Source organism: Diadema setosum, chromosome 20, assembly GCF_964275005.1.
Source record: "Diadema setosum chromosome 20, eeDiaSeto1, whole genome shotgun sequence".
Lineage (NCBI taxonomy): Eukaryota > Metazoa > Echinodermata > Echinoidea > Diadematoida > Diadematidae > Diadema > Diadema setosum.
The window spans coordinates 30,249,453-30,274,345 of NC_092704.1; the positions used below are offsets into that span (position 1 = coordinate 30,249,453).

The 24,893-nt window shown below is 40.1% G+C and overlaps 1 protein-coding gene across 1 annotated transcript in view; it reads left to right on the top strand.

Annotated features, from left to right (window-relative positions):
* Positions 1-24,893, top strand: part of LOC140243351 (sushi repeat-containing protein SRPX-like) — a 77,700-nt gene that overhangs the window by 19,922 nt on the left and 32,885 nt on the right. The window contains exon 5 of the mRNA XM_072323025.1: positions 16,981-17,101. Within this exon, the coding sequence (XP_072179126.1) occupies positions 16,981-17,101 (121 nt within the window). The remainder of the gene's footprint in view (positions 1-16,980; positions 17,102-24,893) is intronic.

Sequence of the window (24,893 nt, forward strand, 5' to 3'; positions counted from 1 at the left end):
TTATCGGTTTTTGCGAACAAACTCTTCATTGAATAGCAGTGTGTTTTGTGTATGACACACACGAACGCACTTGAACCTGGCATAAGCCCGAAGGATAATGCGAGGGATCACCAAAGTGATGCAGCTTTTTGAGTATGTAACGAACGCAAACAGAATTTTTCCACTAATAGATAATATTCATTCTGGTCGGTTTTTCTGTTTGCGTAAGTTGCACAATAGTCTTAAACTTTACGCATGAATGAACACATTAGTTTTTGTCCTCCAAGGAACAAAGGTAAGAACTGTAGAAATTGACATCTCGTCTCTCAATCAGAAATGCCTTTTAACAATGAAAACAAAAGACCAGTTTAACACAAGGAGAGACATGAATGAAATAGGTTCGAATCCTGCTCGAGTTTGTGCGCCAATAAGTTTTTTTTTTTTTTTTTTTTTTTTTTTAATCATGGTTACTACTAAAACACTGGTCAATTCAGTGCTTACTTATACGTCGATGTAGGGCAATTTGTCAATCAGTTGCAATGAAAACATCTCGACTGAAGAATTTCATGAATTTGAATAATTACGCAGTACCCACTGCATGCTATAAGGATTAGAACCGATTAACACTTGCTGTCGGTCGAAAGTTCGGTGGTCCAGTGGAGATGACGCCTGTCCGGTGATCAGGAAGTCGTAGGTTCGAATCTTACTTGAGTATGTACGCCCTTGATTTTTTTTTTTATCATGGCTACTACTAAATCACTGATCAATTCAGTGCTTATTGACATCTATGTAGGGCAATTTGTCAATCAGTTGCAATGAAAACATCTCGACGGAAGAATTTCATAAATTTGAATAATTTGGATGTGATTTGATTTGATTTGATTCATTAGTTTCTGTATCATCATTGTACATACACATTCATGTATAAACATAAATATATTTGAAATAAGTCTCTTCATTTTCCTCCAATGATTTTAACTTTTAAGAAATTCATCTTATGTGCTTCAAGGAATATTATCGAGTAAATAGATTTATTTTTATTGACTTAATTCAGTTTTTTTTTGCTAAATTTATCGTTTGTTCTTATAGTTACATGGAAGAGTATTTACGCATGAATGAGAACTTGCTCAGTTTTGCAATATTTACTTATATGTCTTGAAAGAGAAATATAAACGTGTTCACTTATGCGTAAAGTTTCCCTTTTTATTGACCTACCTGGTTGATAGCAAGTTAAATTACCTTTCATATAGTAACTTTTAGCCAAATATTTATGAGAAAAATAAACTTGCAAAAGTGTTTACTTTCTTTTTTGCTGCATATATATATATATATATATATAATGTGTGTGTGGGTGTGTGTGGGTGTGTGTGTGTGTGTGCGTGTATACATATCTCTGCTTCATCAGATTTATGCAATCACTGTCGATAACTCACAAGAATTATTTTCGTCATTGCTGTTGCATGCTAGTATGTTATCTTGGAATTGCATTTCTCTGGATACACGACAGTATGTAGAATGCAAACATATTCTATATACTGTCATAATTGCATCTTGATTTTGGTTGTTTATAACATTAATAAAGTAAGTTACATGTCAGAAAACACTTCACACAATAAGCAGTTGTATATACATACTTAAAAAGTTATCTATTTCATGTCTGCCACATGCCTTTGTATTTCCATTAGACCCGATCGCACCCAGTGTCAACCCAACTCCTGCCGAAACAATTAATGTGGACCGCATTTTGCGTATCGTGTTTGGAGTTTTTGGAGGGATCGTACTTGTAGGGATTTTGATTTGCATCTGTTGCTGCTGCTGCTGTACCGATTAAAGCAGTTGTTCATATGAATCTAGATAACAGTGGTTTGTATAGATTTTCCCACGATTCGATGATGCTTTTTGTAGTCGACGAGTTCAAGTACGAATTTTAAAAGAGAACTTCTTCAGATATCGTGTGGAAAAACTGTCGGGACAGTTCATGCGTTATTGTATTAGCTTGAGCTTTAGTTTATAGTATTTGCCATTTACAGGCAATATGAACTGTCTTCATATTGGCTGTAAAATAAAGAGTATAGGATATAAAGATCGTGAATGTAATGCTGTTTTTCGTAACTTCTAGTCCCAATAATTTTTCTGCGGTAATGACATACACAACGTCATTACTAGAAAGCATCATCAGCTGATCATACTGTATTTTTACAAAACGCAAAAACTGCAACTTTGGTCGATATTTTGTATTTAAGTTGCTCGAGGTGCTAAGAAGTGGAGTTTACTCTTATTCCTATTTTTATATAAACATCAATATAGAAAACATAATTTCTGGTCAGTTTGGACAAACTCATCACTGCCTAAATTTCTTTTCAAATATATGACCTTATATCATTCTATGCGTAAGAAAAAAAATGGTAATTCATGTCATCACTGTCTTGACGTGCTGTGAACAAACAAAAAATTAGATTTAATGACTCTTGTTTGTTAACAATAAACCTTAATGAGAAGAAATGCAAATGAGACAAAGTGATCCTTATTTCAAGGGAATAAGTATTCTTTTCAGCATTAGAAAACAAAATATATTTTCAGCTCAAGTAGACAATAATGTCTGGGAAGGTTCACTTGCGGCATTTATCAGTATGCAAGTTTCCCATTGGAATAAAATAATCATTACTTATTTCTGTTTACTTTATTGCAATTCAATATATTCCAGAATTTCTTTGGTCACCAGTTTAATCTTTATTCAGCAAAGTGTTTTCACTGATGCTGACCATGGGTATATTGAGATATATCAATTCTTCGTTTAGACAGATCTGATGATGGTAGACAAACTCTCAGGTAAGGCTACGCTACAACGAATTGGTTTTCATTATAGGTCAGAGAAAGAAATTTCTAGATCACACATGGAATGAATTGTGTCATAGAGCACTGAGATGAAAAGATCTTCGTTTAACCTGTAATCTTTCGCATGAGTAGTGAGAAGATAAGAGGTAACATAGAACAGAGTCAATTCCGCACTGTTTTAACAGTATTGACACGTATTCACATTTCATTCAATGCAAAAACATCACTTGTGCATGTGTGTATATGTGCTGGAGATCAAATCATTTAGAACAGCCGTTCTATTGAAGCGTAAAATGGCAATCAATGTATGATCTGTACATATTTTGGGAACATTTTCTGTGGAAAATGTGGGAGTTTATGATTTTGATGGACTATCTCGATAACTAACAAATACATACCTTTAATCAGCTGTTCAACAAATTCAGTATGATGTACGTGATTTTTGATATGTTAGAGCACTTGAAAAGTGTACTGTATCTGATGCAAGGAACTTGTACTATTTGTCTGGTTTGTCTTAGATCTGTGAGTGTTTAAACGAATCTCTTTCATGTTGCTTCAAGATTATCTATCTAAGCACTGCAAAAACCTGTATTACATTCGTGAAAAGTGTCTTTGTGTTTGTACGGTTTATATAGGTGAGACATTGTTTGGAAGCGAAACGTTTAGAAATATTATTCTTTTCCTTTCTTGCATTCCTGTCCTTAATTGCTAAGATCATGCGAGACAGATTTATTGGGTTTAAGCTATATCATATCAAGACTTAGTAATGATAATTGAAATGTTTTGCTGTGTGCAATTCGTCAGCTGTGTTTAATACGCCAGCTCAAGTGCCCTTATGTACAATTTATTGTTGTGTTTTCCCTGTCTTTTTTTTTGGGGGGGGGGGGACAATTAAAAATGAAAGGTAACTGATATTCTCGGTTTGTGTTTGTGTGTTTTGATAAAAAGCATTATGCCGATGGATGTGTGTATCAAGATATGATATAACAGTCAGTCCGCAGCGCGTGCGATAATGGGCCGGATGCATAAACGCCAGCAATTGCTTGTGCTAGCCTTTTACTCGAATCCGTATGCATAAAAACAAGCAATTGCTTGCGAGCAGAAGCTCTTGCTAGCAAGTACAAGCAATTGCTTGCTGTCCGCAAGCAATTGCTTAGAGACCAAGCATTTGCTTAAAAACGTATGCATAAAACATACCTTTTGCTAGTTCTTGCTAGCAATTGCTGACGATTTTCCAAGCTCTGTAAAATGAACTTGAGCTTTTGCTTATCTGGGACGTTCCCTTGTAAGTATCATTTTCATATTCATGGAAGAAAGAAAACAATTGTGAAGGAGTGGTATAAATCTACAAGAAATTACTCTTAAGTAGAGTAAGAAATTTTTCATTTCAAGAACGGGAATGTCCAGTGGTTAGCACGCAAAATTTGATGAAAAACGGGTAGGATGTCTCACTTCGATGGAGAGCAAGGAGACGTCTCTCCACGTGCGATCTGGCAGATGCGGGCTATTGTAAGCAGTGGTGGGAATCAGCCAGTAATACGAGCGTGTGTACAGTTGTGTGTGTGTGTGTGCGCGTCTGTGTGTGCATTTATGAGTGTCATTTCATAGCTCTTCTGCTATGTCAGGAAATGTTTCTGTACACACATGCCCTTTCAAATGCATGCTGCCACACTCGCCTTTGTTCTTGTGTTCGCACAGGCGTGACGTCCCTTTTGTTGAAAACGCAAGCAATTGCTTGTGCGGGACAAGCAAAAGGTACAAGCACTAGCAAAAGGTTATGCATATGGATTTAAGCAATTGCTTGAGCTAGACCTTTTGCTAGACAAGCTTGTGCTTTTGCTGGAAGCAATTGCTTACAAGCAATTGCTTGTTTTATGCATTCGGCCCAATGAGGCACGAACGACAATTTTGTTCAGAATCACGTTTGCGCAGTTTGTGCCCTTGACACTGACGAGATTTCGCGATACTTTGCGAGAGTTTTTGCAGAGGTCGCAACAACAGCTTTCATAGCTTTCGCAGTGCATTGTTTGACCCAGGATGGTTGGTAAGTTATAGAGCTGATTATGCTCATTAATTTGATACCTAGTTTCCCTATTTTTGAGCTCAATATAGTAGTACCATTTTAGCATCAAATTAAACGATTATTTTGCCAGTGTTCAAGAAGCTTTTAGATCATAGTTTGATGTTTTGCTAGTTCCTGACTGGTATTGAAAAAAGATCTCCGTAATTTCTTCGATTTCACAATCGTGAAACTTGAGCGAGTATGATCAACTAAAAAACGAAGAGGGGCACCAATTTTAAGGTTGTGAATTTTCCTGTTGAAAACAAGGCAAATTATGTTTTCTTACCGGAAGTTGGGTAGTGAATGAACACGCGTGGAGTGTTTTGTTGATACCCAGACAATGGTCGTGGACAATGACCAGGATTGGAATGCTTCATGAGGAATTCCACTATCGCAGCTAGTCTTTGTTCATTCTGAAATGTGGTGTGTGCAAGCACATGGAAACATGTGCTTACTTCTTTCATGTGCATGCATTTGTGTCAAGAATTCAGACTAGCAGTGCTCAGGGCAATCCACATGAATAATTGATAAAGCATTCATGTGCCTTGCAGCAGATCTCGGGACAGATGGTAGCCAGGTCCGTTGTTCAGGGTCATCGTAAGTGCACACTCACATACACATCATTGGTTTCTGTGTAAAGTTCAAGTTTTGTATAGAGAGTGAAAATTCGATCACAATCTGGAACCTAACATTTAAAAAAATTATGGATTTCATGAAACAATGATATAGGCTTTCATTTTCAAATTACCTCCAACTCAATTGTACACTATTCAGCTATTACTCATATCAATGACACTTTTATCTGATAAATATTTTTTGAACTCACAGCATTGAGTCAGCAGCCAATGGATACTACGCAATGCGACAGATTTCGACCAATCACAGACCCGGAATTCCGGTTTGAACGGAAGGATAATCTTTTTTAAACTCGACGCTTGACATGTCTCTGAATTTTGCTAGTTCCTGACCCGTATTGAAATGAAGATGAGAAAACGCGCCCTTATTGTGATACTATATACTTTAGCGGACATAGTCTTCACCATATTTTAGAGGGGCATGAAAGATTTCAGGTTAGTTTTTTGGCGTCAAACGTGAAGGAATATTTTTGAATACAATACCGAACTTCGAGAGAGATTTTGATATTCTATATTCTTTTTTTTACGTTTTATTTTGATCATGAGCATATTTGCTAATGTTTTCTCTTTCAGTCTATACTAAAAGTGTCGAAAACTGACAAGAAATACTCGTTCTACACGGATTTATTCATGACCATGTATCTGGGGCCCGTTGCATAAAACTCCAACCGGACTTTTTTCCGGTTGAAATCACAAAATTCCGGTTGGAAGCTCCCAACCAGAGTTTTTATGCAACGGATTTTACATTCTTAGATTAGCAACCTTAAAAAATTCAGGTTGGGCAAATCCCACCCTGAATTTTTTAAGGTTGCTAAAAAAGTTTTATGCAACGGGACCCTGCTCATTACGTATGTAAGCACCGCTCAGCCGTGCATACGACTTGAATAAATACGTGCGTTTTCGCTCGCGCTGCGGACTGACTGATAATACAGCGTGACGAGACACAACTGTACACGAGTTCGCACGTTATTCTTATTAGGTAGTCTTTCGGAGGGGACTTAACCCAGTCGGTTCAGCAGAAGCTTGCTCCTAAGTGTCTCCTTAATTACACACATAAAATAAAACAAACGAAGCGAACACACACACATATTTTAACACATTTACAATTCGAACGATGCATGATAAAGACACCGTAACATGCGATGAATTGACCTAGGGAGGCGTCATAAAAAAACCTATTACAAGCGTTAAAGTTGTCACGAAAGGTAAGCAAAATTTATAGTTGACAAGGTCGCACGTCATAAGCATTCCAAAGCGGAAGGCAGCAGTCGAACCTGGATACAACGTTTGATTGATGACCATCGGCGCCAGGCCAAGGATCAAATCGATTTGTTTGGTTCGCAACTGAAGAAGTGGGTCATCAAAATCTGGAGATAAAAACAGTTCTTCTCCATACGAAAATGTAAAAAGTGAGTTGATGATGGCATTTCTTCACAACTTGCATATGCAGTTTTTGCACATCTTGAACTGTTAATGCAGTATTTCGTTAAAGTGCTATTATGCCAAATTCACAATTACTAGATATCAAACTATTCATTACTTTGAAGTTATTCGGCCACGAATGATATTACATTTAACATTTTTGTAGCAGAAAATTTGAATTTTCTTCAATATTCGACCAAGAACTGTTTTACAAAAGTTAGCGAAGTCTAAAGTTTCATAACTTTCTAACAACTTTCACGACAACTCAAGAAATGAAATTCAGTTCAAGATACGTTACGATCATGCTAATATGTGACATAAACTGTGACAGGGCAATAGACAAGAGGAGACTTTAGAAAAAAATAAGATGGAGGATGGCTTGGCCAGCTGTAGCTACGTGTCGTAAATTTGCCCAAATGACAACATGTAATTACATCATGTGAAATTTTCCCTACAGCTTTTCAATCCTGTGATATCATCAAGATTTTCGCCGTGTTTCCTTCAATTATGATAACAACTAGTTCGAATGGCTAAAAGCTCCCTCAGTGAATATGAGGAATGCTAACATTACACGAAAATGGATACTAGTAAACGAGAAAGAGAAAACAAGCAGATGCAGTTATGAAGAAAACCAAGGGTATGCTTAATGCAGCTGAGTCGTGCAAAAGAAATACGCGTGAAAGAGCGTTGTTGTTGTTGTTTTTTTTTCTGTATTAAAATGGGGTATTTCTTTATGTGAACTTTTTTTATGTTTCGCTACATCATTAACCTGCTGTAAGACCGACTTGGAATTACCACACTCTGATGTTCAGCCTGTTACGTCAACATTCCACACAAGCACACACACACACTTTTTTTGAAAGATATTTTTTATTGGAATTGCGTTTGATGTCACCATTGTTTTCACAATGAAAGGAATACTAATTTTCAACGTAATCAACGTAATTAAACTAAAGAATACTAAAAATTTTAATCGCACAAGATGTGCAAATGAAATCACAGCATGACATGCAGGCCTGCTTAAAGAGACATTCCAGACGATTTTCATAATTTCACATCATGTAGTACATAAATCGACAACTCCATGTACAGATTTGTGGAATTTATTGTGGTTCTTATTTAGCAGAGAAACAATACTTTGAAAAACCTTAAACAAATTACACTGAACAAGGATGATGACATAGGAGGTTCACATATTTCAGAAATGTAGCAGTGTAATTCCATTACAATACCGCTTGCTTGCGAGTTCACCTGTGCATAATCTATGCATGTCTTCTTCTTTTGTTCTGTTTCCTTGAGCCCCAACTCATGCATTCTTATGGTGACTCTGCCATGTCATCATCCTTGTTCATTGCAATGTGTTCTAAATGTTGAAAATATTCTTATTCTTCATCCAAATTATTACAAATTCTGAAACTCTGTCCTCAGTATAACTAATCCATAGTTGTTCAAATGAAAAATCTGAAAGACAGATGAAAGGATAGCATGGCATGAGAACCTCAGTAAACTAAAATCTTGTGAAACATCCTTGAATTTATCAAACTGATTTTTTTTTATTACATCAAAATCATAACCTATGTCCCTAAATCAACCCTAACCACCAATCCCCCAACCATCACCCTGCCTACGTAAAACTCATCGCTGTCCACACATAGTCACACGCATACACACACTAACACACACACACACACACACACACTCACGAATACACACATTTTCCCTCTCTCTCACACACACACGCACATACGCACAATATCTAAAATAATACTACACCAACACTATGCATATTACAGTATATCTACATTCCGAATATCCTTTTTATTCCTTATATCCCCTCATGCACATACATACACTCGTACCCTTAAGGCCCAGTCCCACTGCACTTACGGATGCAAAGAGGATGTAAAGCGTAGAAAAGATCTCGCCATCCGTTGGAAAACGCTACGCATCCGCTGTATACTCATCGCATACCTGTTCCATACGCTCTATCCATCGAGCATCCGTCCATGGTGATTTCATCCGCGCAAAAAGTTTTAAGCTGCTCAAAACTTTTAGAACGGATGAACTTTCCGCCGTGTACAATGTAAATCCGCGACATATACGAGCAACAAACGTTGTACGTCCGTTATCATCCGTTAGACGTCCGCTGTGCATCCTCGCAACTCACATCCGCTGCAGCTGAAAACGGAAAGAGGGAGGAAAGATATGGTACATGGAACGTCTCTACATCGTTAATGGCACGGAAATAGAAAGGATGTAAGCGTATGCATCTCGTATATAAAGTATTTAAGACGGACAAAGCGTCTGTATCTGGGATGTATCTCGTATATTTAGGATGTCTTGAGTATGTCTTGAGTATGTAGAAGGACAACTAGCCAACAACCGATATTTTGTATAAAAAGGGGGAGAACAATCATCTGGATCTCAGTATGAGTCGTGCAGCCGTGGTGTACAGGCCTCATCACCCTTGGTCTCGGTCTTCAACATCATCAATTGTTTTCCATCATGGATGATCAAAGAGTCCATATGATAGCTGCACTCATTCAACAGCAGAACCACAAACTGTTCAGACTGTATCAAGTTTTAGACAGAAGGAGAAGAAGGAGAAGAAGGAGACGTCCAAGAGCTGTGTGGGTCCGAGGATGGATCGTGAGAAGAATGGAGTTTGGACTGTATGACCAGTTGATGGTGGAGCTGAGGAATGGAGACCCTCGTGCATTCCATTACTTCATGAGGATGCCACCAGCCATGTTTAACGAACTTGTAGAGCGTCTAAGACCCAGGTTGACCAAGCCTAGCATCAACTTCCCTCCCAACCTGGACCCTGGACTGAAGGTGGCCCTGACTCTGCGGCACCTGGCCTCTGGAACCACATACAGAAACATGCAGTATGCATGGAGGGTGCCACACAACAGCATCAGCAAAGTCGTCAGAGAAGTGGTAGAGGCCATCGTTGAAGAATACGTTGACGAGCTCCTCAGGTGCCCCGCCACTGAACAAGGCTGGAAACAACCTGCAGAAGATTGGTATCAGAGGTGGAACTTTCCTCACACCGTAGGAGACATAGATGGGAAGCACGTGGCCTGCAAAGCTCCAGCCAACTCAGGGTCCATACTACAAGGGCTTCTTCAGTAGCATCCTCTTTGCCATAGTTGATGCTGACTACAAGTTCATCTACATCGATGCTTCAGGCAACGGTTCGCTTCAGATGCCCAGATATACAACGCAAATGACCTCAAGGATGGACTGGAACGCAACCTCATCATGGGTTTTCCTGGTTCAGACCCCCTTCCACATGACAGACATGATGTGCCCTACTTCATCGTTGGTGATGACGCGTTCTCCCTCAGAACCTACCTCATGAAGCCGTACAGTTCAAGATACCTCACCCGTGAAGAGAGGATCTTCAACTACAGGCTGTCCAGGGCAAGATGGGTGGTGGAGAACGCCTTCGGTATCCTGGCTAACAGGTTCCAGATACTTCTCACCACCATGCAGCATGACCCAGAGACTGTGAGGAGCATCGTGGAAGCTTGCTGCATCCTGCACAATCTCATGCGCACCCGCTACCCAGTGTTGCAGCACAGACTTGTCGACCGTCAACAGGGGAATGGGGACATGGATCCTGGTAAATGGAGGCAAGGACTTAGCCTGATTGACACTGTGGATGTACAAGGCCACAACAGAGCTTCACGTGAAGCGAAGAAGCAGCGCAACCTCCTGAGACACTGGTGCAACTCCCCAGCTGGATCAGTGGAGTGGCAAGACAGGATGATAGATGATTAGAATGGATGCTTCCTTGAGACTGTTGCATAAGACTGATGAGATTGTGCCATAAGAACACAGCGCTACAATGTTGTATACTTGCAGCTGTTTATTGTTGAATGTACGTTGTGGGGTCCTACAATGAATAGGGCATTAATAAACGGCTTTGTTTAATTCAAAATGTGTTGATGGCTGAATAAATTGTATTGATAATAAAGGTTCATAATATGTGTGGCAGCTGGGATGGTGGACCATACTGTCCCAGTATAGTTACACTGCCAGCGTAAGTCCGGAGGCTTCCCTATCCCACAATTTTCCAGAAGTCCAAAAGTCCTTTATTCCCCAGATAATAGTAAAGTACAACATCACTTCAATCATAGTTTATTTCCAATCAACGAAAATCAAAACGTAGTACAAAGTATACATGTCATGAAATGATATTGTTCAAACATTTGCAAAAGATTCATGTAGTATACGAGATAAATTATATAAAAACATATATAAGAGGAACAATTGTTTGAACAATATCATTTCATGACATGTATACTTTGTACTATGTTTTCATTTTCGTTGATTGGAAATAAACTATGATTGAATTGAATTAAATTGAACATCACTTGTGTAAACGTCCCTTTTTGCCCATCAATAAAAAAAATAAAAACCAAACTGTGGCCAACTGATCCCAGGCCAGACTATGTTGGTGGACCATAGCATGCTGTCATGGTTGCACTGTTAGTCAGAATTCCCTGTGTCCAATTATTCACAGATAGTATATGACTTAACTGTTTTGATAAATAAGGTAACGGAAAACAACAACAACAACAACAACATTATAATCTTTGGCCACATAACTAAAGTATCGTGCAACGTAGATGGGAATCAGCTCATCAGAGGTGCCTCGTCGATGGGGTGAATGAGCGTCTGCATACCGCTGCCTATGAACGGAGCTGGGGTTTCATTGACAACAGCAGCATCGGTGATAGGCATCTTGGGCGAGATGGGGTTCACATCAACAAGGCTGGGCAAGCTGTTCTTGCTTCGAATATGCGAAATTTCATCAGGCGACCCAGAGAGCAACTGAGAGCAACCCACTGCATCTTCTCAACAGAGATCGTATGCTGAAGTGATGGGATCCTCAACACGAAATTTCAGGATGATTCCACCTCGAGGGCGGCTGAAATCGACCCCCACCCACTCGTGGCTTCCACTGACAAAAGCTCAACAGGGGTGGCACGAGCATCTACGTCTCGTGACGGCAACATGCTGTTAACTTTCCGCTCTAACTTCGGTGAACATCGTGCGGGTTCTCGTTTATTGAAGTCAAAATCACAACCAATTTCTAACAGTGCTTTGAAAGTTTGTACCGAAAATTTGAATTGCAATGATAATGTTAACACTGGCGAAGCATAAAATGCTCTTCAGGAGCGACCACATGAACAAATCAAAAGTAAAATTAATAATTTGATGAATGGTTCAATTACTCCACTCAGAAAGAGGGGTCTAAAATTTGCCCATTTGAATATTCGTAGTTTAATTTCTAAAATTGATGAACTTAGATTACTTCTGAGACATACATCACTTGATGTCATTGGTTTGAATGAGACATTTTGTGATTCCATGATTGATGATTCTGAATTGCATATCGATGATTATGTCCTATTACGTAGAGACCGTACAAGACATGGTGGCGGTGTGGTTGTATATATTTCCAAAAGATTCAACTATAAAATAAGAGACGATTTGAATTCATCTACTTTAGAATGCCATTGGTTTGAATTGCATTATCCAAATAAGCCTTCCATCCTTGTAGGGGAATTTTACAGACCTCCGAATTCTCACGTTGATTTCTTTGACGAATTAGACAGGACTTTGGACTCTGCTCTTTCGGAACATATGAGTTGTATTATATTAGGTGATTTCAATTGTAATTATATGCCACACCAACATGATGTGAATGCCGAAAAAGTTATGTTTTATACAAATATGTACGGACTAAGTCAGTTAATTACTGCCACAAGAGTTACAAATACTGCTTCTACTTTAATTGATTTGATATCAGACAAAGAACTTTACAGTGAATGGGGAATATTTGAGACTAGCATTAGTGATCATTATTTGGTATATGCTATTCGGGACTTCAGTGCAAAGATCCATCAAAAATCTGAATGTGCGGACTTTCGCTCATTTAAAAATCTTAATGAAGAGGAATTTTGTAGTGATTTGAGAAGTGCTCAAAAAAATAAATAAATAAAAGATATAAAAGATATAGACGACGTTGATGATGCGTGGGATATGTGGTTGACTCTTTTCAATGATGTTATCAACAAGCACATACCTTTGCGCAAAAAGCGGATAAGAAAACATGCATGTCCATGGATATCTGATGAGATTGTTAAGCTCATGGCGGAACGTGATAAAGTTCTCAAAGCTGCTAAAACTAACAATAGTGATGATCTTTGGAATACCTATAAATATCCAAAAAACAAAGTTACTCATCTCATGAGAATAAGATAAAAACAGTATAACACTGACCAAATTTTACAAAATCATAACAACAGTAAGAAAATGTGGAAGAGCTTGAGGGAACTTACGCCTAAATCATCACCCATTTCTCCCAATACCATAAAGGTTGATGATGCAGAAGTATCGGACAACGCAAGTATTGCTGAAGCATTCAACAATTTTTTCATATCTAATGCTACTAAAATTACAAAAGACCTGCAGAGGAATACTTCTCAAATGATATTAAATGAGGACAAAGGCTTTGTTCCATCTCATTCTCAATTCAATTTAAGTATGATAACGAGAGATTTGGTATTGAGACAGATCGAGCTTCTTGGCGTAGATAAAACAACCGGAGAAGATCACATCGGCTGCAAACTTTTAAAGATGACTAAGAATGTTATTGCAGAATCTCTTTGCAATATTATCAACAAAATTTAATCCCTGTCTACGGGAGTTGTTCCACGTGAATGGAAAAAGGCTCGGGTAGTACCAATATTTAAAGCAGGAGATATTTCTTCGTTGAATAACTACCGCCCCATCCCAATCTTACCAACAGTGAGTCAAATTATCGAAAGGACCGTACATCAACAACTGAGCGAATTCATGAATGCGAATGATTTACTACACCCTAATCAATCTGGTTTTAGACCATTTCATTCCACATCAACTGCTCTTGCAAAACTTGTGAATCAGTGGTCTTTGAATATAGATAATAATCAAATTTCTGGAGTTGCCTTCATAGATCTTCGGAAGGCATTTGACACTGTAGATCATGACCTACTTTTACATAAATTAAAGTGTATAGGGTGTAGCAAGACGACTGTAGATTGGTTAAAATCCTATTTAAGTGACAGACAGCAAGTGACGCAATTCAAAGGAGCCAAGTCCCACCCTTCAACTATTAAATTGGGTGTACCTCAAGGGTCAATACTTGGTCCCCTTTTATTTTCAATTTATGTCAACAGTCTACCCGAGTGTACTTCAGAAGGTGTTATAGATATGTATATGCTGACGATGCGACCCTCACTGTCAGTGCTAATGACGCAACAGTTTTAGAAGAAAAGATAACTGTTGCACTAAATAAAGTAATGGGGTGGATTAAGAAAAATCGGCTCGTCCTTAACACTGACAAAACTTCTGTCATGATTATCGGCTCCCGTGCTAATCTCGGGAAAATTGAAAATTTCAGTGTTTCATTAGATGGTAGTCGGATTAAAAGAGTTCAGTTCACTAAATGTTTAGGTGTTTTAATAGATGAAGAACTGAAATGGTCTAAACAAATTTATGTAAACGTACCCAAAAAAGTGTCTGCATGATAAATAGAGCGAAGGCCTTTTTGCCCCAACAATCCCTAGAATTACTTTATAATAGTCTAGTGTTACCACAATTTGATTACTATTCTGCTGTTTGGTCAAACAGATTTCAATCCCATACAACTAAGCTAGAAAAAATACAAAAGAGGGCAGCAAGAATAATTTTGGACAAAACATATGACACACAGTCGGTTGATTTATTCAAAAATCTTAAATGGATGACACTAGACAAACGTTTTGATTTCAGCCGCGTTAGGATGATATATAAATGCGTCCATAACTTAGCACCTTCGTACCTTCAGGTGCACTTAGTTAAGCCTAGTGATGTACATGAACATCATACAAGACTAATAGACAGTAGAAATCTACGTGTGCCAAGATTTCGCTCTGATTGTCACAAGTGCAGCCCAATCGTATCCTCTGTACTTGAATGGAACAGGCTAGATCATTCAATTAGATCAGCTTCTTCCATGTATTCATTTAAGAGATTGTTTTAAGGAAAGTTGCTATTTGTAAGTAACACACGAAATTCATTCTGGGCTTTATCATTCCTGTATAATAGCGTTTTAATTGTTATTTCGGCATTCTGGTGAACTCTTGCTGTGGCATGTACTTTTTAATGTTACTTTGCAATGTACAGTATGCTGGTATGTATCTACACTGTATATGTCATCTTCTGCATATACGTTTTGCTATTAATTTTAATGTACATATGTTCATCAATATTATTCAGGGCTCCATGGAAGACCACCATGTATTGGTGAATGGACTAAAGATTAGAAATAAATAAATAAAATAAAATAAATAAAATAGATAAAAAGACAAAAGATTGGAAATAAATAAATAAAATAAAATAAATAAAATAGATAAATAAATAAATTACACCACCTTTCCAGAGGTATCAATAAACTGAAATCATACATGTCATATGTACGTACATAGCTTGGAGAGCCGAAATCATTCTTTAAAATGGCCTACCGTCAACCACATCCTGCCATTTTATGCACAGTAAGCACATGCCAGTTCCCGCCACCTTTTAACTATGACCCCGTTTACAGTGCGGGGCCGGGCTCGGCCGCGGCTCGGCCGCGGCCGAGTCCGGCCTCGATTGCGCGGCCGAGCCTCGCAATTTTGTCCGTTTACACTGCTGGGCTCGGCCGCGCTTTTGATTCAAACCTTTCAATATTTTGTCGTAAGTGGCGCTCTGCTTGTAAACAAACGCAATTTGGAATTGTCTGGTTTTCAGACCCTTTGCCAAATGAATTCCGTGGCGACGAAGTCGCCGTTCGGGCAAAGGCCTTTGCCGAAGGAAAAAATCCTTTGCAGGACAAAACCACCTTAAACTATACTAGTTTTCCACGTTGAGGGGGTTAATATCCTGAATAGCGAAAGATACAGGCAGAGGGTTTGGAAGCCAGACTAAAATTGGCCGCGCAATTGGCCTCGCATTTGGCCCAGTTTGCGTTTACACCAAGAAGAGGCCGGGCTCGGCCGCGGCTCGGCCGCGGCCGAGACCACCTCCAGAGCGAGGCCAAATGCGAGGCCAATTTTGGCCTCGCATTTGGCCTTTTGCGCGTTTACACTGAAGCGGGGCTGGGCTTGGCCGCGGCTCGGCCGCGGCCGAGCCTCGCACTGTAAACGGGGTCTTAGTAGGCCTACATCGTGACAGTTAGTTAGGTGCCACCTCGGGTCTGGCAGGTAGAACCGTTTACATTCACTCCGAAATTAAGGAGGTGCAAACATGGTGTTCAATTATTGCATAATAGGGCTGCTGTAAACAATCCATCGGGACTCCCCGGTCTGTTAATTTTAATTCCAAACAATTACACATTGTCAAAATTTCCCTCTATTGTTACATTGATGATTCAGTTTTCCCAAACACTGATTTCCCACTTTATACATGAATGCCAATGACAAAGACAGGAACTCAAAACACGTGGACAAAGCATTTTGCACTGAAAACCAAACAAATACCTAACTCTGGACCCAATTGAAGAAGAGATAGGAAGGATTGCATTGTCAAACATTCACGTATTTGGATCTTGAATCATACAGTTTTTTAAATTTTACTCTTGTCAGATGACAGTTGTCGATCTATATATCTCACTTCGATAGCATTACTCCTCTAGGTAGATCATTAGAAGGCAAAACGATCAATTGTAGTAAAAATCCATCAATTACAGACGTCTTGTTTTTCCCTACTTCTTTTATGCTTCTTGTTTATTTCTATGTTTGTTTCGTTTTTGATGATTATTTGTTTAATCTTTTTTTTGTCACTCCAAATTTTTCCCACCCAAACATTACAAATCTTTTCGCTGGTGGGAATGGAGTCCAATAGATTAAATGATAATTGGTAACTCAGAAATCTACATGTATCATGTAGAATCTAACTGAAAAGAGGGGCATCTTACGTAAATTCTTCGCTACTTGCATATTTTGACATAAACTCTGCTTCTTTGACCAGACGGAGCAAGTCCAAGATTCAAGTACTGTACCGGAAACATCGGGAATCAGTACACCACACGCACCTGTGAAATTGTGACCTGGAGTGTACCAACTGCTGTGGACGAATTCATTTCTGTCAGGTTTGAAGACCACATTTGCGCATTCTCTTGTTTCCTTCTTCGGTCTTTATCCACTCTTTACGAATATTTAGATTACTGTTATCATTGTCAGCATTGTCTTTATCATTAGTATCTTCACTTCCATTATCTCTGGAGGACACCCTACCTGTCATAGCATACAGATACATCAATTTTGCATAAGTTTTTTTTTTAACTGTTAAATATCTAAGGCCACGTTCAAGTTCAAGTTCAAGTTCAGGTTTATTTTCATATTTCCACTCTCTCAATGATGAGATTACAAAATGATTTGACAGTAAAACAAGAATACAAGATATGTACAATCATGTCTGTTGATTGAAGAAGAAAAGAAACAAAACAAAACATACTTGACACAATGTATGGTCATATCATCTGAGAATGCCACAAGTATGATGGGGCCTAAGCTATACGCTTGGGAAGCTGTAGGTTCCCTAATTCATATAGGCATGGAATGAACGTTGAACACACTTTGAACGCATTTTCATAACTTGGGGACATTTTGTCTTAGATTCACTAATTCACATCGCTTAGAGTGAGGAAGGGAGGAAGAGAAAAATACAGACCCTTGTATCTAATATTTCCTAACCCCTCAACAAAATCTAAGGTGCAAAATATTGCTTTATAGGATACAAAGATTATCACATCAAGTTAGTCTCCACCCTGTCTCAGGGGATCGCACAACCTACACTTTTGTCATTGTTATTCTTTCTTTTATGATTTTTGAAGACGATGTTGCCCTTGACAGACCCCTCCATCCGATTTGCTCCGTCAACAGGAATCTATATTGACACAATTGATATGATTGGAAAAACAGAATCGAATTTTAAGTGTTATGCCGAAGCATTATTATTATTCGACTATGCTGTGTGTATTTTCGCGTCAGAGGCGGATCCTGGCGGTGGCGCACCGGGCGCGCCCCCTTTATTATTTTTTTTTCCGTTAATAATAATAATAATAATAATAATAATAATAATAATATACAATTTCTATAGCGCCATTCTCCACTTTAATTAAATGCTCAAGGCGGTTTAAATCGAAGCTAAAAGACTGAAGATGCAAGTACAACACCGTAATAGAAGAAGATGAAGAAGCAAAAAAAAAAAAAGGACATGAAAGTCTGTCTTCAAAAGGGACTGGTCTTCAGAATGCACTACTAAACAAATAGGATTTTAGATTTTTAAAACAAAAGAAACTAGAGAAGCACTCTGAGAGCGCAGACCTCCGCCAAGCATGCGGCCCATTTCCATCCGCACTTATCTTGTTCTTCCACAGAGATCAGTGATTTCCACCAAAGATAGTAGCAAGCGTCTTTGATTTCCGCCCATACGTATACTGCATTGTGCAGTGCCGTATATAAAGAGAGTCTGGCCAATTCGGTTTTCGGCTTATGAGATTTGAAGCCTGTGATTGGTCAAAAGCTGATCCCATGATCTACAGGCGCCATGTCGTTACCAAAGTCAATTACGCGGGCGCGAGCATAGCTCACACGCAGTGCCCATTGTTCATTTTGCGCAGCTACGCGCTAATATTGCTTGCCTTTAGGACGTCCCCAATATTGGTCACGGTGCAGTGGGGATAATAATTGTCATTGCCGTTGTCTACTTTCTTGAAGTAGAAGGTATACACGAAATATATTTTGATATTATTATCTTACCGCGATAAACTGAAGATTCGTCATGCCTTCCTGCGCAGCATGGCGTTGCATGAAACGACCTGGCACAAGTGTAATGGCACACCGCTTTCCGACAGATCCAAAAGGAAGGAAAAAGTGGGAAATCAGAGTGCGACGAGAAAGCAGATCCAAAAGGAAGGAAAAAGTGGGAAATGAGAGTGCGGCCAGAAAACTGGTCATCGAGTAGCAACTCGTTTCTGTTCCAGGCGAGATTCATTTTACAGGTCAAAGAATCAATGTCAGGAAAATGTTGAAATTCTATTATCTACAGGTGTGATCTATTGTTGAAATATTATTACGCAGTTCCTCCTTACCTTGGGGATTACCCAATGCATAAAAAAAAAAATAGTATTTGCATGTCACCATCACTCCACAATGACACGTACGGACAGATTTTGGCTATGATGGTCAAAGGTCAAGTGAAATACTAACATGACAGGATTTTCCCCATATTTTTAAAATGACCGCTCAAAGTATTTGAATTGTCATAAAAAGAGATTAGTCGAAGTGAAAATGCTCAAATTCCTTAAAACTTGCTCAGTCTGCGAGTCTTTAACAATAAAAGTCCATCCATTCACACCTAGATTAAGGAAATTAAACACTCGACGCATTAAATTTTGTGACAAACACGCCATTTTTTTTTCTACCAAGTATGTGAAACTGTCGTGTAACATTGGAAAGACGTACTCCAGACCTGTTAAGAGAACAATATGGCGGAGGTCTACCAGTCGCCATTATCTTGTATAGGACATTTTCATTTGTTTTTTTTTTTTTTTTTTTTTTACTTACTTAATATCCAGTCAATGATCATGGCAATATAGTTCTAATTTGGTGCGGATGCCACCGAGGATATCCCTCATAATGTAATCCAGGTACTGTCTTGTGCTTAGTTCAATTTCAGATCTTTCTCTTTAAATCATTTTAAAACAATTTGAGATGATTTTACATACCTTAATACGCCCTTATCGATGACGTTGTCATGTTGTACATTGTACATAGGTGTATTCCTTTTGAATTACTAGTAGGCCTTCATGTCAGTTTCATACATATAGGAGTAAATAGGAGGGTAATTGATGGTTATGTACGTGCGAATCATTAACAATTGTGGAATTCGTCTATCGTCTGTGCACAGCTAGAATTGTAAATTTATATATCATTTTGTTATACAACAATCTTGTTACCTGGACAACTTGCTAAATACAATGTATAGCATACAGTCTGGTGATAGTTATTGACACGGCTCACTGTAACTTCTTATTTTTACAGCAATTTATCATAATATTCCTATAAAGGAATTATGCGTATTATTTATCATGTTTATGTACCTCTGTCTTTGTGTCTACTTGAATGTGTAAGAATGATTGCCATGATAGTTGGCTTTGTTCAATATGGTTGGAATGAAAGAATGTCCCTCCCCCAACCTACCCCCTTTCTCTCTCTCCCTCTCTGAGAAAAAAAAAAAGTCAAGCATTGCAGACAGTTAAGTAGCCGGGTTCACACGTACAAAATAGCGGGATGACGATCGCGATCCACATCTCGATTTTTTTTTTTTTTTTTTTTTTTGCGAGCGTCCACACGTACCAAATTAGCGGGATAGCGATCGCGATCGGTATCCCGCTAATTTGGCGAGCGTCCACACGTACCGAATCATCCCGCTAATTGCCGATAGAGATAACAGCAAAGCCTGCAAACTGGGTCACGCAGCGCCCTTCTCTATCACTGCCTGCGCTCACTTTTCTTTGCCCATTGTCTTTTACGCGTCAGTGGTGTGGTTCGCGCGCTGTTGTTTTGGTGCGCCAAAGAGGTGAAGGACCTCTTCGCAGAGGCCTCGCTGTTGTGATGTGCGCATTGCATGATGGGATATAAAAACTCGAGATTCTAATCCCGACCGTTCACACGTACCAGCGCGGGGCCAATTATCCCGCTAATTGACGAACCAGCGCAAGATTTCTTGGGATTAGCATCGCGATGCTTATCCCGCTAATTTTCGGGTTTTTTCTGTCCACACGTGCAAAAAACTCGGGATGACGATCACGATGCAAATCTCGAGATTTGTATCCCGCTAATTGGTGTACGTGTGAACCCGGCTAGTATGTCCCTGGCGCCTTTGGGACGCCTGCGCGTACAAGCTAGTCCCCCAAGCGCACGCGCTAAAACCTTAAGCGCACTGTCCGCTGGGTAACGACATGGCGTCCAATTCATGAGTTGGCCAGACTCTCTTTACATACGGCACTGGCATTGTGTGCTGAAAGCCGCCCAATTTCCCAATATAGCAGCCTTTGTTACGTCATGAACCCTCAGCTGCACCGCGCGCCTCGCCCTGGCAGAAACTAGAGCACGCACTTTAGTGCGCGCATGCAAACCTCAAATACGCGCAGCCTTAACTCCCAAGTTCATTGACCCTTCTTCTTCTGATTAAGTCTGCCTCCTTCAATAGACTGAAGATTCTTGCAGACCCTACCTGCCAAAATATAAAAAATCCTTCATAAATTCCCCAAAATTATCGGATCACTGCCAAAAGTTAATCGTTTGTTACTTGTGTCATTCTCAACCTTTCCTGCAAGTTTCATTTCAATCCGTTAACTACTTTTTGAGTTATTTTGCACACGGACAAACGAACGAACGGAAGAACGAACCAACCAACTAACAAACTAGAGAAGCACTCTGAGAGCGCAGACCTCCGCAAAGCATGTAGCCCATTTCCACCCGCACTGATCTTGTTCTTCCACAGAGATCAGTGATATCCACCCACACGTACTGCATTGTGTGCTGAAAGCCGCCCGATTTCCCAATATAAAAGCCTTTGTTACGTCATAAACCCTCAGCTGCACAGCGCGCCTCGCCCTAGTTTAAAGTGAAAACAAAGTTCTGGTAAGGGCCTGAGAACCCGTCTGGCACCATTTCATATTTGCTTGCAATATATCGAAAGAGTCTACAAAGAAACTTACCTGGCTGACGCGGTTTGCCGGAATGATGAGTCGTTTTGGAGTATTTTCAGAAAAATAATAAAAGTCGGTAGACCGACTTTTATTCCAGAAAGCTCCAGACTAACTCGGTCTCAGGGAAAACTCGACCCTATTTCAGACAATTTACACAGTTCGTGATCGCCATGTTCATCAGTATACAAATGACGCACAGGTCTGAGTGCGTCAGTCGGAATTGTGTGCATAAGGTAACTATGGAATGCTTAACCCACGAGGCGAAGCCGAGTGGGTTTAGGCTAAATTCCATAGTTACCGCATGCACACTATATTCCGACTGACGCACGAAAAGACATGTGCGTCATTTGATTTATAGAATGGGTAATTTTCTTGTCAAAAACCCAGTTTTCTATCGTGTTACCCGATGACAAAATTACTGGATGCATTTCCTTTTGGCTTTCCGTAAAGGGCATGCATACCCGTACTTACCGTTTTTACTGGATGCATGGCAAGCCATGCATAAGTTTTTACTGGATGCATGGCCAAGCTGAGTGCGCGAACGCTTGCTTTATTGCGCGAACCTTTGTTACAAGTACGCGTACTCTTGCTAAGTGCGCGATAACATGTTTACCACTGTGACTCAGCGTGCAGCCAGTAAAAATGAACACATAGCTCTCGACCAATCAGATTGCAGGATTCTCGCTACCCATTCTATAATACTCTATAATACTACGGGTACCAAACGAGGCCTTACTGAGCAGACAGGAAAGTGCGTGCTAATCCTGTACAAAACAAATGGACAGCGCAATGTCCTCAAGCCTACTAAATACGCACATCACCTCAGTTGCTGAGACGCGCGGTCTTTGAAGTTTTTGTTGTTGTTTATCAAGCGTCTTTGATTGTTTTTAGAGGTGCTTGAGAGGCCGAGGCGCACACTAATTTTGCATGCGCGCCAAAGAGGTTTTTGATGCGCGCGTTGTAACAACTCGGACCATTACTGCGAGTAGCCAGAACGCTATGTACAATGTAGTTTATACAGGCCGCTCCCATATGCATGGTACAACGCTGTACAATCCAGAGGGACAACCAATACAATTCATCCCGCCGTCAAACAAAGCGAGGCCGAGTTATCCCCGAGTCCGAGTCTAGCCTGACCCCGTTCGGGTAAGTTCTGAGCAAAGAGATTATACCTATAGAGTAAGTAGTCGCCATACGCGTGCGTACAAATAGTGCGTCCAAAATTGAAGAGGGAGCGCACACTCAGCTCCTGGCACTGGATCTAAGTCTACGTTCAAGTCATATCTTCTCATATCATATGTGGAATGATATGTTATTCTTCATTACACATTTTAATTTTCAGAATCACAATGTGATTAATTGTTTAAATATTAGTTTCTACGATGATATCATAATCAATTGAACCATTTGGTAGAGTCCAGACCTTTTTGTTATTCGCAAAATAAACAGTGGGAACTTGGGTGTAGACTAGACAGTACTTGAGCATTATGACGTTTGTTTTGCGTACATTCCCACTCACGCCATAAACTCAAACAACATCAGCACCATTATGACGCTTCAACATGACCATTGTGACGTCACAATAAAACAACGCAAGGTCACTGCGCCGAATATTCAAGTCGAGCGCGCATTACACAGTGCGCTGCCACCTACTGATTAATAATTGTACAGGATCCGTGCAATGGCGGCTCCCACAACGCAAAATGGCAGCTCCCTCGCGCGGCTGCCTCCCCACTGGACTACGCCCTCTTGTGGTATAATCTCTTTGGTTCTGAGACTGAACGTTTTTGGTTAATATTTCCCATTTTCGTCGTTACCCATCGAATATCTTGTTATGACAGCGTTATTCCGCACATTTCCTAGGCATACGTTCACATTTTGGAGCAAAATTTGACAACTTTTGCAGGCGTACCAGAACTTTCTTTGGGCTTTAAACCAAAGACGCTTAACTAATAAGACACGAAAGTGCGCGCTAATCCTGTACAAAACAAATGGACAGCGCGCGGTCCTAAAGCGTATACGCACATCACCTGAGACGCGCTGCCTTGGCCTTGACGCTTGATAAACAACATTATAAAATGGGTTCAAGAATGTAGCCAATTGGAAGCGCTGAAATGAGTCACGTGTGCGTGCATTAATTTCTTCAGGTATGCACTCTAAGAAGAGTCTCTCTTCCACCTCCCTGGCCTGACGTACGTCACAATGTTTACACTAGCAGTGCGCACTCAATCAGTTGTTACAAGTGCGTCACGCGCTACTATACGCGCTGTCAATCCTGTAAACAACTTCTAGTTCGGGCCGTGGGCTGCCACAACAGCCGGCGGCCTTTCTTGTGCATACGTACGTGGCGTACGTATACTCTTATACGTACGTACAGTACTATATGTGCGGGATTTCCGAGTGCGACGTGCGTTGAATGTTTGGGACGAACATCTTCGGACATCTTGACTTTTGAGCGAGTGCTACATGTAGCTGACTGGTATTGTCCCACAAAGGTACGTGAATAATGCTGTTAGTTTTCGACCCATTTTATAAAACAAATGATGCACAGGATTATTTCGTGGCGTTAGTGAAGGTGCGGCGCTCTCTCGAGTATTGACAACGGTTGCAAACATGCACTCGGCTGCGCCTCGTGCATGTCGCACCATTGTCAATACTCTCGAGTGCGCCGCACCTTCACTAACACACTCTATCCTGTGCATCATTTGTATAGCAGCGGCTTCAGGGACAGCGCGTCTCAGGTGACGTGTGTCTTTGCCTGAGACGCGCTGTCTTTGAAGATGTTGTTATACAAATGATGCACAGGATAGAGTGTGTTAGTGAAGGTGCGGCGCGCTCGAGAGTATTGACAATGGTGCGACATGCTCGAGGCGCAGCCGAGTGCATGTTTGCAACCGTTGTCAATACTCGAGAGTGCGCCGCACCTTCACTAACGCCACGAAATAATCCTGTGCATCATTTGTTTTATAAAATGGGTCGAAAACTAACAACATTATTCACGTACCTTTATGGGTCAATACCAGTCAGCTACATGTAGCACTCGCTCAAAAGTCAAGATGTCCGAAGGTGCTCGTCCCAAACATTTACGCACGTCGCACTCGGAAATCCCGCACATAAGTACTGTACGTACGTATAACAGTATACGTACGCCACGTACTGTTAT